At 64.9% G+C, this 12342-nt stretch overlaps 3 protein-coding genes across 5 annotated transcripts; 1 reads left to right on the top strand and 2 right to left on the bottom strand.

The window, feature by feature from the left end:
- Positions 1-242: 242 nt before the first annotated feature.
- Positions 243-2767, top strand: PPP1R14B (protein phosphatase 1 regulatory inhibitor subunit 14B). Its single transcript, XM_014597412.2, has 4 exons — positions 243-838; positions 1828-1911; positions 1989-2021; positions 2406-2767. The coding sequence occupies exons 1-4, from the start codon at positions 593-595 to the stop codon at positions 2472-2474; spliced, it is 432 nt and encodes a 143-aa protein (XP_014452898.2). The 5' UTR covers positions 243-592; the 3' UTR covers positions 2475-2767.
- Positions 2768-3184: 417 nt separating this feature from the next.
- FKBP2 (FKBP prolyl isomerase 2) lies at positions 3185-6659 on the bottom strand. 2 transcript variants are annotated; one of them, XM_059718553.1, is made up of 6 exons: positions 6347-6659; positions 5099-5279; positions 4526-4638; positions 3742-3788; positions 3471-3506; positions 3185-3318 (listed from the first exon to the last, which is right to left on the bottom strand). In XM_059718553.1, the coding sequence occupies exons 1-6, from the start codon at positions 6502-6504 to the stop codon at positions 3257-3259; spliced, it is 597 nt and encodes a 198-aa protein (XP_059574536.1). In that variant the 5' UTR covers positions 6505-6659; the 3' UTR covers positions 3185-3256. The 2 variants fall into 2 exon arrangements, with proteins under 2 accessions (XP_059574536.1, XP_059574537.1); XM_059718554.1 differs by lacking the exon at positions 6347-6659 and adding an exon at positions 5472-5612.
- A 55-nt stretch (positions 6660-6714) lies between these two features.
- DNAJC4 (DnaJ heat shock protein family (Hsp40) member C4) lies at positions 6715-11803 on the bottom strand. 2 transcript variants are annotated; one of them, XM_014597417.3, is made up of 7 exons: positions 11721-11803; positions 11206-11308; positions 9152-9245; positions 8635-8813; positions 8195-8350; positions 7450-7536; positions 6715-6874 (listed from the first exon to the last, which is right to left on the bottom strand). In XM_014597417.3, exons 1-7 carry the CDS (start codon positions 11746-11748, stop codon positions 6772-6774), a joined length of 750 nt encoding a protein of 249 aa, XP_014452903.1. In that variant the 5' UTR covers positions 11749-11803; the 3' UTR covers positions 6715-6771. The 2 variants fall into 2 exon arrangements, with proteins under 2 accessions (XP_014452903.1, XP_014452904.1); XM_014597418.3 differs by having other exon boundaries at positions 11659-11748.
- Positions 11804-12342: the final 539 nt, after the last annotated feature.

The following is a 12342-nucleotide window of genomic DNA, read 5'->3' as shown; positions in this document are numbered from 1 at the left end:
TTGCGCCCCTGCTCGTGGCCTCGGGTCCCGCTGCCCGCCCTGTTTTCCCGGGACGGGGCCAGCCGGGTCCGCCCGGGAGCTGACGGACGGACGTAGCCCGGGGGGGCGGACAGACTGGGCAGGGGTAACTCGATCCCTTCCCGGGCAGGGGAGCGACCGCCCGGCCCCTTTAAGGGGGCGGGGCGGCGTGGGGAGGCGGCGGCGGCAGCGGGACAAAGAGCTCGGCGGAGCCGAACCGGAGCGACACCGGATCGGGGCCGCGGGGAGCGCCCGGGCCGCCAGCGCCACCTCCGCAGCTCCCGGTCCGGCCCGGCCCGGGGACCTGCAGCTCGGCCCGGCCGCACCGCACGTGGCGCCGGTCCCGACCCGCTCCGGTCCCACGTGGCGCCCGGGCCCGCCCCGCCCCGCCCCGCCGGGAGCTCCGCTCGCCCCGCTGCCCGGCGGCGACCCGACCCGGCCCGGCCGCACCCGCCCGGAGGCTCCGCGCACACGTGGCCCCGGGTCGGACGCGACCTCGGCCCGGCCCGCGGGGCACTCCCACCGCCCCGACCCCGACCGGCGCCGGGACCCCCGGGCGGCTCCGCCCCGGCCCATGGCGGCGCCCTGCAGCCCGGACTGCGGCCCGGCCGGCTCCGGCGCGGGGCCCGGGCCCGGGGGCACCCGCGTGTGCTTCGCGGCGGGGCCGGGCCCGGGGGCGGCGGAGCCGGGCGAGGACGACGAGGCCCCGGGGCGGCGCCAGGGGAAGGTGACGGTCAAGTACGACCGCAAGGAGCTGCGCAAGCGGCTGCACCTGGAGGAGTGGATCCTGGAGCAGCTCACGCAGCTCTACGACTGCCAGGTACCGGCCCGGGGGCCGACCCCAGCCCCAGCCCGCGGACGGAACCGCCCGGGGTCCTCCCCAAACCCGGAGAGGAGTGCCCCGAGCCGGCCCCGTGCAGGGACTCCCAAGCCCTGGGGGACCCCCAAATCCCGGGGGATACCAGACCCAGCTGGGGACTCCCTACACGCTAGACCACCTCAAGGCCCTGGGGGAGCCCCCGCATCCGGCCAGGGAGCCACAGACCCTAGCAAGGGATCCCTAAATCCAGTTCTCTGTCTCAGCCCCTGGGGGCCCCCCAGACTAGGCCTGCACCCCCAAACCCAGTTGCAGACCCCCCTAGCCCTGGGGGAGCCCCCCGACCCAACTAGACCCAAGGGGAGCCCCCAAAACCCAGCCAGGTGCCCCCCCACCCATGCCCTGAGACCAGCTTGGTACCCCAAAACGGTGGACGATCTCCCCAGACCTGGGTGGGGGACCCCCAAACCTGCCCCTGCACCCCAAAGCTTGGCAGACCCTTTAGTCCCAGGCAGGGACCCCCAATCCTTAGTGGAATCCCTCAACTGCAGCCCAGGAGCCTGGCCTGCCCACTAGACCTGGCTGGGGGACCCCAAAACCAGTGAGCCCCCTAAGTACCCCCAAATCCGAGGAGTCCTACAGCCCTGGCTTGGTGCTCCCAGATGCTCCATTGCCCCCAGTACCCAGACCACCACCCACACACCTGGCCTGCTCCACAGGCCCCCCCAGCACCCCAACAGGCCCCACCTGCACCCCAAAAGCTGGATTAGCCCCCAAATCCAGCCCAGCACCCCAAAATCTGACCCAGACCTCCCAGCTGGAGAGACCCCCATAGCCCCCCTTGACCCCCTGGAGCTGGGGCCCTGAACCCCCACCCTGGGGGCTCCCCTACACTGCACCTGGGGAGGGGGTGGGGGCACCCAGACACCTGGGTTGTCTGCCTCTCCCAGGCATGGGGGCTGGGTCCCTGCTTGACTGTGACCCCCCCCCAGGAGGAGGAGATCCCCGAGCTGGAGATTGACGTGGACGAGCTGCTGGACATGGGCAGCGACGATGCCCGGGGGGCCCGAGTCAAGGTAGGGGCTGCGGGTTGGGAGTGAGGGGTGGCGCAGGGGGACTGGACGTGCCACTGACTCCATTTGTCTCCCCCCAGGAGATCCTGGTGGACTGCTACAAGCCCACGGAGGTGAGTGCCCCCCATGCGGTTCCCCTCACTCCCGCCTCAGCAGCTGTTGCGGTCTTCAATGGGGGGGTGGAACAGCTGCCACCCCCTTCCCCACCCCCCTTGCACCTGTCTGGGGGCAGCCTGGGAGCCGGGATGCCTGGGTTCTCTCCCAGAGGGGCTAGTTCCTAAGGAAGGGAAGGGAGGGGGGCATTTTTGGGCTGGGGGGGGGGAGTTGGGGCCCGGATGCCTGGGCTGCCTCCAGCTCTGGGCACCAGGCTTCTGCTGCCCCGGCTGCCTGGCCGGCCTAGCCTAGACTCCTGGGTTCTCTGGGGGAGATCGGAGGGCAGGGGGGCAGCTGGGCTCCCTGCCCCCCACCCATTAACCTTCCGCCCCCCCTCCCCCCAGGCCTTCGTGGGGGACCTGCTGGACAAGATCCGGGGGATGCAGAAGCTCAGCACCCCCCAGAAGAAGTGACCCCCCCACCGTCCCCCCACAGCCAGCTGGTGGGGGTGGGGGCGGGGCAACTTGAGGGGCAGGGCTCCAAGGAACCCAGGGGTGGGGCCTATCAGCATCACCCCGCCCCCACCGCATCGATAATCACTACCAGCGCCTAGCAATAGCCCTTCCTCCCCCCCCCCAGGGGGCAGTTAGCCCCAGAGAGGGGCAATTAATTATTATTTTTTAATTATTTAGGAGTGGGCGGAGTTATTTTTAATTGTTCCATTGGATTTTTTTCTATGGATTTAATAAACGGTGCTTTGAGAGTGGGTACTGCCGGTTCTTGGTGGGGGGGTAGTAGGCACTATCGCATTAAGGGATGGGGGGGCTGTGAGGACAGGGGTGGGGGGGTAAGAGCTGGTGTTGGGGTGAAGCGGGGGGGGGGGGGGGGCAGGATCCCAGTTACCTGGGTCCTGTCCAGCTGGGGGAGGGCAGTAGGACTCCAGCTGGGGGTGGGAGGGCAGACTCTGGTGGGGGCCCCAGGCTGGAACCGGAGCAGCAGGGCCCAGGGAGAGGTGGCATCACCAGGATCAAGCCCGCAGTTCCCTTCCCCCCCACCCAGCAGCAGGGAAAGGACAGCCTAGGGAGCCGGGGGGGGTGCCAGCCCTTACTCCAGACCCACGTGCTGCCCCCCACCCCGCAGAACCCAGGTGTCCGGCCCAGCTCAGGCAGCCACTCAGGGCAGGTCTGGCCAGTCCATTTATTGGGGTGCAGTCAGCAGCAGCTCTGCCCCCACTTGGGGGATGCCCTTGCCCCCCCTACAGCTCCGGGCGCCGCTCAATCTTCAGCAGCTCCACCTCGAACACCAGCGTTGCACCACCTGGAGGGGGCATGGGGTCAGGGGGGGGCCTGGGAGCCCCCCAACCCTGACCAGGAGAGAGGGGCACCAGCACTACAGATCCAGTGGGAGGAGATGGGGTGACCCAGGAGTCCGGGACAGGGAGATGGGGGGGGGGGGGTAATGAGACTTACCTGGAATTTTTGGGGGTGCGCCCCTGTCCCCATAGCCTGCAGGAGAGAGATGGGGTGAGAATATGGAACAGCCCCTGTGCCCCCAGCCCTGCCGGTCAGTACTCCTCACTCCCAACCCACAGTCCCTGCACCCTTAGCCCTGCAGTGCCCCTCACACCTAGCCCACAGCCCCTTACCCCCCCACCCTGGTGGTGCCCCTTACTCCCAGCCCGCAGCCCCTGCCCCCCAGCCATGCTGGGACCCCTCACTCTGGACCTGCAGCCCCCCTTACCCAGTTCTGAGGGAATCACCAGCTTCCTCTTCTCACCTTCACACATCCTGGGGTAGGGAGGAGACACGGTTTGCCCCAGACACCTGTCATCCGCCCTCCCAATCCAGTTGCCTACCAGCGGGTAACAGGCTGAAGCAGCCCCAGCCCTGGGGCGGCCTCCTGGCACTGCCAGTCCCTGCCCCCACATTCCTGGGTGGCTGACAGCAGGAGCCCAGACACCTGGGTTCTCTCCAGCTGGGGAGTCCCGAAACCCAGGACACCTGGGTTCTTATTACCCCCCCAGTCTGGAGACTGGGGTCCCTCACACTGCACCCGGACACCTGGGTTCCCCCCACCCCCAATCCTGGATACCTGGGGCCCTCTCAGGTGACCCGTACGCCTGGGTCCTTCATGCCCCAACCCTTGAGGCCTGGGTGCTCTCACCTTGTCCTGGACACCAGTGCCCCCTCTAACCTGCCCACCCCCAAACAGCTGGGCTCCTCACCACACCCAGGTCCCCCAACACCTGTGCCCCCCCACCCGCATGCCTGGGTTCTTCTCACCTTGGCCTGGATGCCAGGGTCCCCCCTACACCCCTGCCAGGACTCCTGGGTCCCTCACACTGTACCTGGATGCCTGGGCCCTGTTCACCCCCCAACCCCGACACCCGAGTCCCCCTGTGCCCTACCTGGATGCCTGGATCCCCTCCAATGCCCCCTGCCACCTGGGGTCCTCTCACTGTCCCCGACTGCCTGGACCCTCGTGCCCAGGCCCCACCCCGTCTCCGAACGCCTGGGTCCCTCACCCGAGCAGCCCCTGGTCCCAGCCCTTGATGACCTGCCCGGTGCCCAGGGAGAAGACAAAGGGTTGTGCCCGGCCCAGGCTGCTGTCAAACTCGGACCCGTCCTCCAGCCGGCCCTGGGGGGGGGGCAAGTGTGGGGGGGGGTCAGTGGGGTGGGAGGGGGCAGAACCACATCCCCTTCTCTGGGTGCCGGGGTTCCTCGCCCTACCCCATTGCCCGGATGCCTGGGTTCACTCAGGCCCCCTGCCCCTCCCCCCTGGATCCCCAGTGCCCCTCGGCCAGGCCTGGGTTCCTCTCACCTTCTCCTGGATGCCAGGGTCCCCTCCACCCAACCCAGATGCCTGGGTTCCTCTCTGTCCACCCAGAGCAGTTTGCCCCCCCCAGCCCTTCCTGACCCACCCACAGTCCCCCAGGTGCCCCCCAACCGCTGCCCCTGCTGCAGGGTGACCACTCAGCTCCCCCCTCCCTGCCCTGGGGGACCCACCCCACATAACCCCTCCAGTGCCCCCCAGCCCCTGCCCAGGGGGACCCCCCAGCCCCCTCCCATGTAACCCCTCCAGTGCCGTCCCCGGTCACCGTGTAGTGCATGGTGAGGACGTCGCCCTTGCGGGAGCGCAGGCCACAGTTCTCCACCCGCCGCTTCACCCCGATCTGCAGCTTGCGCGGCCCCTCAGCCCCTGCCGACCCCGGGGCCAGGAGCGGGCCCAGTGCTCCCAGCCACAGCGCCAGGCCCAGCCACAGCTGCATCGCCGCCAGCCTGTGGGGAGACGACTGTCAGAGCCCCCAGCCTGCCCTGGCTCTGACATCTCCCCTCCAGGATCCAGACCTGCCAGACACCCACAGCAGGATTGGGGGCCCCGTTCCCAAGCTGGGGACCCCAGAATAGGGCCCCACACCCCAGCAAGGGGACCCCCAGACTGCCCCCTGCGGCCCACTGACACCCTCTTACCCTTCTGCTGTGCCCGTTGCAGCTCCGTTGCCCCCCCAGGGGCAGTAAGGGGGGGTGGATTGCCCCCCGCATGGCAGAGGACAGTGGGACCCAGGGGTGGGGGCACCTCCACCCTGCCCCCGCATACAGGAGGCATCAGGGACCCCCCCCTAATTGCCCCAAGCTGGGATATCCCCCCTTTCAGCCCCCTAACTCTCCCCATGGGATCTCCCGAGGACCCGGGTCAGGGCAATTCGAGCACTGGGGGAGAGCATAGCCCAGGCTGGGGCAATTGCAGGGGGGAGTACCCCAACCTGGGGAAATTACCCCCCTGAGCCCCACAACTGCCCCAGTTACTCTCCCCAGACCTCTAAAAGCCCCAAAGTGATCTTCTAAGTAATAAACTCCTGCCAGACCTGTAATTGCCCCCCCAGTACCCTACCCCGGGGTTATTACCCCCTGTGCCCCTAACTGCCCCAACCCGCAGTAACTACCCCCCGGCACCCCCAGAGGATCCTATCTTACCCCCCCCCACGTGCTTCTAACTGCCCCTACCCGGCGGTCCCTTTCCCCGACGCCCCCGTAATTGCCCCTAGTACGCCCCGCGCCGCCCCCGGCCCCGGCCCGCCCCGCGGGGCACCCACACCGGCCCCGCCCGCTCCCGCTCCCCATCCCCATCCCGCGGCGGGGCCCGATCCCGGAAGACCCACACCCCGGCCCCCAGCACGCGCCGCGCCGGCCCCGCCTCCGCCCCGGGCGCCTGGGCCCCCTCGCACGCCTGGGTCCCCGGCAGCCCCTGCCCCGGGCCCTGCCCCTGCCCCGGCCCCGCGGGCGCCTGGCCCCCCCCCGGCCCCGACGCCTGGGTCCCCTCCGGCCCCCCCATCGCCCCCCCGCACCTCCGCTCCGCACTCCGCGCCGGCCGCCCCGCGCCGCGCCGCCAACCGATTGGCTGCGGGCCGCCGGCGTCACCAGGGAGAGTCCCGCCCCCGCCACGTGATCGCCAACCCCGAGGCGCTTCCGGGAAGCCGCTGCTATCACGTGACGGGGGCGGCATTAGTCACGACGGCTTGCCCAGCGAAGGGGGTGGGGCTTCTCCCTGGGGGCGGGGTCCAGGCCTTCCTGTCACCGCCCCCCAAGGGGATTTGGGTCATGTTGACCTCTGACCTCAGGTGCTGGGGAAGACCCGCTGCCTCCTAGACACTGGGGGCGTGGCCAGAGGGGTCAGGCGCAGGGAGCCCCCCCCCCCCCATCACCAGGGCTCAGGTTTGGCAGCAGGGCTTTATTTCCCAGCACAGACACACGTGTGGGGCCGTGCGCAGTGTCACGCCCAGGGGGGTGCCCTGCCGTGGTGCAGCCGGTACTGGGCCACCAGCTCCGCGTGTTTCTGCTCCAGCAGCTCCTGCTGCTTCTGCAGCCCGTTGACCCTGCGAGGAGGAGAGAGAGATGGAGGGGCACACGTGTGTGCGCAGTCACGTGCACTCTGGCATGTGAAGAGGTGCGAGGAGGGGGCTGGTCCCTTTGGAAGCATGTGTTGGGCTTGCGTGAGCTCCTGAACACACACTAACATGCTAGTGCACATGCGAGTGTGAGCTCCTGGATGTTCTCTAACACGCTGGGACACAAGTGTACACATGCTAATGAACTCCTGAACATGGCTGAATACATTAGGAGAGGCACAGAAGCACACACACATGCTCCTGGACACGCTCTAACACACTACTGCACACATGGACACACGCGTGAGATCCAGCATGCACATTCACCCTATGGCACTCATACACGCGCTAGTGCAAGCTCCTGGACATGTTCTAACATGCTACAGCACACGTACACATGGCAGCCTCAGCTCTTGGACACACTCATGCACGTGTGGGCAGCCTAGGATGAGAGTGCATGCCTGGGGGACCCCCAGCTGGAGCCCACCCCTTCCTCTCCCTGCTGCAGGGGGGGGGGGGGGGCTGTGGGATGGGGCCAGTGCTTGGGGGCGGGGCCATCATACCGGGCACGCTCCTTGGCCTCCTTGTAGATCCTGGAGATGCGTTCATCCTTCTCATCCATGTACCTCTTGTTGGCCTGCTGCAGCTCCCTGCGGTGCCAGGCACGGGGTCAGGTGGGATCCAGGCTCCTGCCCTCCGTACAACCCCTCCAGCCCCAACTCCCTTCCCTGGCAGCGAGACCCCCAGCTACCCCCAGGGCCGGGGGCTGTGGTGATGGGCAACCCAGCTGGGGAAACTGAGGCATGGCTATTCCCACCCCCTTTCTCCCAGTCCTCCTAGTTCCCAAGGTATAGTGGGGTGTGTGGGGGTGAACATATACTGCCAGGCAGCCAATGGGAAGGGGAATTAAACCCCAGCTATCAGGCCTGATGCAATGACAATAAGCAACCTAGATGGGGAAACTGAGGCACAGTGGCCCAGTCCTCCTAATTCTCCCAGTATGTGAGGCATGCTGGGATGACAGAGGACAGGGGTAGGCAGGACACTGCCAGGCAGCCAATCAGAAGGGCAAAAGGATCTCAGGTATTAGGCTTAAGGCCAGGGCAATGAGCAGTCCAGATGGGGAAACTGAGGCACAGATGCCCAGCCCTCCCAGTACTTGAGACATACTGGGATGACAGAGGGTGGGAATGGGCAGGATGCTGCCAGGCAGCCAATGGGAAGGGACCCAGGTATCAGGCTTGAGGTCCTGGCAATGGGCAATACAGATGGGGAAACCGAGGCACAGCTACCCAGTGTTCCCAATACCTGTAGGCCAAGTAGTGGATGGCCATCCCGCCCAGTATGAGCAGGATGCAGTAGGTGAAAATGCGCTGGTTCCAGAGCCGGATGTGCTCAGCCTCGGAGCCCGTGAAGCCGCCAGGGGGAGGCGTCCGGAACTGCTCCCAGTACCGCTGGCTCTCTCTGGGGTAAGGAGGAGGGTGAGCCTGGACACCTGGGCTCCCTCCAGTTGGGGGAGGGGAGCGAGGGCTTGAGAGGACAGAGCTGGGAGCCCAGTCGCCTGGGTTCTCTCCAGCTCTGGGAGGGGAGTGGGGGCTGGGGGGACAGAGCTGGAGCCCAGACACCTGGGTTCCCTCCTGAAAGGGGGCAGGACACTGGGGTCAGAGGGGCCATTCAGGGGTAGAGAGGGTCTGATCCTGGGGTACCCGGGGCCCTTTCCCCCCACCACCGCCACGCCAGGGCCTTACCTGTAAGGGGGCGGGGCCTGCCAGGGGTCAGGGCCTGGGCGTGGTGGAGGGGGACGTGGTGGGGTCCAGGCCTGGTGAAGGGGGCGGGGCCCGGCCTGGCTCAGTGCCCTATAGGCCTCCAGCAGCTGGATGAACTGGCCGTGCAGTGCTGGGTTGGAGGGGTCTGTGTCAGGGTGCAGCTGCGGGGAGGGGGAGGGGAGGGGTCAGTGGGGCCCAGACGCCTGGGTCTCCCCAGCTGGAGGAGGGGCGTGGGGGTTGGAGGCTACAGCAGGTGGGGCTGGGAGCTTGGACGCCTGGTTCTCTCCAGCTCTGGATGCTGTGGTTAGACTCCCCTGCAATAACTCGACATGGAACCCAGGCGTCCGAGCCCCTAGGCCCCCTGCTCTCAGCCTCCAGCCCCTTCTCCCCTCCCAGATTTGAGAGAATCCAGGCATCTGGGCTCCCGCGCTTGGGGCTGCACATGTTCCAACAGGCCAGTTGTGACCCCCATTTCCCACTGCCATGGCAACTGCCCCACCTGCTTGGACAGGCGCAGGAAGGCCTCCTTGATCTGCTCCTGTGTCGCCCCCGGCTTTAGGCCCAGCAGTGCATGGGGGTCCGGCCGTCCCGCCCTAAGGGGAGAGGAGGCAGGGTTACAGGGGTGTGTGTCCTAGACATGTGGGTTCGTGCATGTGTCTGCACGTGTGTGTTGCACAGCTGGGCTCTTGCTTGCATGTGTCCCGGATATCCAGGTGCTGTGTGCATGTGTATCCCAGATGCTTGGGTTCTGCATCCAGCATGCACACACACACACAGAACCCCAGTGTCCAGGACACATGCATGCACACAGCACCTGGGTATCTGGGACATGCATGCATGGACACATACCTGGGTTTTGTGTGCGTGCATGTGTCCCGGACACCTGGGTTCTGCGTGCACGTGTGTGTGTCCTAGATACCTGGGTTCTGTGTGATGTGTCCCAGGCACTTGGGTTCTGTATGCAAGTGTCCCGGACACCTGGGTTGTGGGTTTGTGTGTCCCGGATACAGGACCCAAGTGTCTGGGATGTACACATGCACACAGCACCTGGGTATCCAGGGCACACAAACAGAACCCAGGTACCCAGGCACACAACACGCACAGAACCCGGGCATCTGGGACACGCACGTGTGCTCAACCAGGCATCTGGGACACTTGTGTGTGGAATCCAAACCCCAGGTGTCTGGGATTCACACACATGTGCAGACACATGGAACACAGACATCCTGGATACAGGAACATGTGTGGACACACACACATACAAGCATACATCTGGGATGCCTGCGTTCCATTTGTCTGCGCATGTGTGTGCATCCTGGATAACTGGGGCTTGGATTGCACACGCATGTGTCCCAGACGCCCAGGCTCTGTGTGCGTGTGTGTGTCCCAGGTGCGTGGGTTCTGTTTGTGTGTCCCGGATACCTGGGTTCTGAGCGTGTGTGCGCATTCACAGCTGCCACACGCATCCACCTCTCTCTCTGGGCCTAAACAAACAGCAGGCAGTGACACCAACACTAGTTACCCTGGGATAACTTATTCTAGTCTAATGGTTCCATCTCTCCACTCCTTATCCCAAGATTGAGCATAAATAGATGTCATTGCTACACCCACACAAAATTATCCTGGGATAAATTATTCCAGTACTATGGTTATATCTGTTTCCTCTTTACCCCAGGATAGAGGAATAAACTACAGAGCTACACTGATAGTAAATTACCCTGCTTTAATTTATTCCTGGTTCAATTTATCAGTAGTTATATCTGTCCCCTCCCATGTTTGCCCTCTTATTCCAGGATAGAGAAAAGGACAGATTGACCATGTTTTAATTTATTCTGGCAAAACATTTACACCTGTTCCCTCTTATCCTAAGATAAATGGCTTGAATTTAACATCTGTTTTATTTCCATCATATCCGCTTATCCCAGGACAACAACAGACAGATGGAACAGTTACACTGATACTAAATTACCTGCCATCATTTATCCCACTTACATCTGTCTCCTCTTTATCTCAGGATACAGTGAACAGATGTCACAACTACACCCAAACTAAGTTACCTGGGGGGAAAATTTATTCTAGTCTAACTTTTTCTAATCCCCAGGGGAGCGGAGTGAACAGATGTCACAGCTACAGCCACAGTCAAGTACCCCAGGAGAATTTATTCCAGTACAAGTTACATCTGTCTCCTCCCTATCCCAGGATAGAGGAGCGAGCAGATATCATCTCTACGCCGATACTAAGTTACCTCAGAACGATTTATTCTGGTATCAAATCACGGTGACATCGGTCTTCTCCTTATCCCAGGATGGAGTGAGTCGATGCCACTGCTACACCGTTACTACATTATCCTGGTTTAATTGCCTGCTGGTTCAATTCATGACTGGGTCCACCAGCCCCCTCTTCTCCTGGGATATTTTAGCCCTGTTTCATTTGCGTCTCACCTACTTATCCCGGAACAGGAGCAGACCCACGGACAAGGAGTACAGGCTCCCAGCAGCCCTTCCCTGTTAACCCAGGTTGCCCCGTGTGTCCGCGGCCCCCGGGGCCACTCACCAGTGGGGGCAGGAGGTGGTGAAGGCGCGGGGGGCGGACAGGCGGCAGCAGAGGCGGAGGGCCAGGAGCATCTTCCAGCGGGGGAGGGACCGGCGGAGATGATCTGGGGGCAGGAAGTTATTAACGAGCTATGAGCAATGGGGGGGGCAGGCCTGGGGCCCCCAGGGCGGGGAGAAGCAAGGGGGGGGGCAGTAGGATGGGGGAGGGGCTGGGGGAGGCCTGGTCTCCCATGATGCTTTGGGATAAGTCTTGCCAGCCATGGGGCATTGTGGGAAGCTGGGGGCATTGTGGGACCCGCCCATGGGAGACCCCCTTGGTCAACCTGGATACCTGGGGCCTCTCCAGCTGCCCAAAACATTAGGGTGACATCACCCCTATGACATCACCCTTGAACCCCCCCCCCCCCCAACAGCCGCGAAGGGGAAGGGGGGGCTGGCTGCCATGGAAACTCACTGGGCCCCCACCACACACAGCCGCCGCCACTTCCAGTCGCTGGACTCGACCCCGCCCCTTACCAGAGCCACTTCCGGTTAAGGTCAACATCCGGGCACTCTCGCTCCACCCCCCACGGGTGATGCGGTTGCCAAGGTCACTCCAACCCCTGACTACAAGTCCCGCCCCTTCCCAGCCCAGTGCACTGTGGGACACAGATTCGTGTCGAAGGGAGGGAGGGAGAGGAAAGGGAAGAACCAGAGGTGGCCCCGCCCCGCCCCGCCCCACACGGCTCGAGGGGCGGGGCTTGAGAGGACCCCGCCCCCATATTGTGCAGGGGGCGGGGACTGGGGAACTCCGCCCCCGTGGCGCATGGGGGTGGGGCCTGGGCTGGCTCCACCCCATCTGGAACAGGGGGCGGGGCCTGATCTGATCCCTGCCCCGGGGGCGGGGCTGCCCGTCACAGGAGCCCCTCCCCATCACTGAGGCGGGGCTGGTCCGTTCTGAGCTGGGGGGCGGGCTAATACCCCGCACCAGGCTCTGTCTGCCCTCTCATTGGTCCTGAATCCCCGCTCCGCGGGGCGTGACGTCACCAGCCCGCGGCCCCGCCCACGGGGAATTCCCTAGCCCCTAGGAAGCCGCCCTTGGCCCCGGGGCAGCGCTGGCCCCGCCCACGTGTGTCCGAGCAGGGAAGGCGGGAGCCCG

The sequence above is a fragment of the Alligator mississippiensis genome, chromosome 15 (assembly GCF_030867095.1).
Source record: "Alligator mississippiensis isolate rAllMis1 chromosome 15, rAllMis1, whole genome shotgun sequence".
Classification (NCBI taxonomy): Eukaryota; Metazoa; Chordata; order Crocodylia; family Alligatoridae; genus Alligator; species Alligator mississippiensis.
The sequence above is the reverse complement of the archived record's forward strand: the minus strand, read 5'-3'. Positions and strand labels throughout refer to the sequence as shown.

What these genes read in the sequence shown, in the direction of transcription:
- PPP1R14B (XM_014597412.2), top strand. Translation starts at nt 593, where the DNA reads ATGGCGGCGCCCTGCAGCCCGGACTGCGGCCCGGCCGGCTCCGGCGCG. An exon ending in CGCAGCTCTACGACTGCCAG is followed by an intron (nt 839 to 1,827) that starts GTACCGGCCCGG and finishes ACCCCCCCCCAG; the next exon opens with GAGGAGGAGATCCCCGAGCT. An exon ending in CCCGGGGGGCCCGAGTCAAG is followed by an intron (nt 1,912 to 1,988) that starts GTAGGGGCTGCG and finishes GTCTCCCCCCAG; the next exon opens with GAGATCCTGGTGGACTGCTA.
- DNAJC4 (XM_014597417.3), bottom strand. Translation starts at nt 11,748, where the DNA reads ATGTTGACCTTAACCGGAAGTGGCTCTG. An exon ending in ACCACCTCCTGCCCCCACTG is followed by an intron (nt 9,246 to 11,205) that starts GTGAGTGGCCCC and finishes CTCTCCCCTTAG; the next exon opens with GGCGGGACGGCCGGACCCCC. An exon ending in CAGGCCCCGCCCCCTTACAG is followed by an intron (nt 8,351 to 8,634) that starts GTAAGGCCCTGG and finishes TCCTTACCCCAG; the next exon opens with AGAGAGCCAGCGGTACTGGG.
- FKBP2 (XM_059718553.1), bottom strand. Translation starts at nt 6,504, where the DNA reads ATGCCGCCCCCGTCACGTGATAGCAGCGGCTTCCCGGAAGCGCCTCGG. An exon ending in GCGCGGAGTGCGGAGCGGAG is followed by an intron (nt 5,280 to 6,346) that starts GTGCGGGGGGGC and finishes GTCTCCCCACAG; the next exon opens with GCTGGCGGCGATGCAGCTGT. An exon ending in CGCACCCCCAAAAATTCCAG is followed by an intron (nt 3,319 to 3,470) that starts GTAAGTCTCATT and finishes TGCCCCCTCCAG; the next exon opens with GTGGTGCAACGCTGGTGTTC.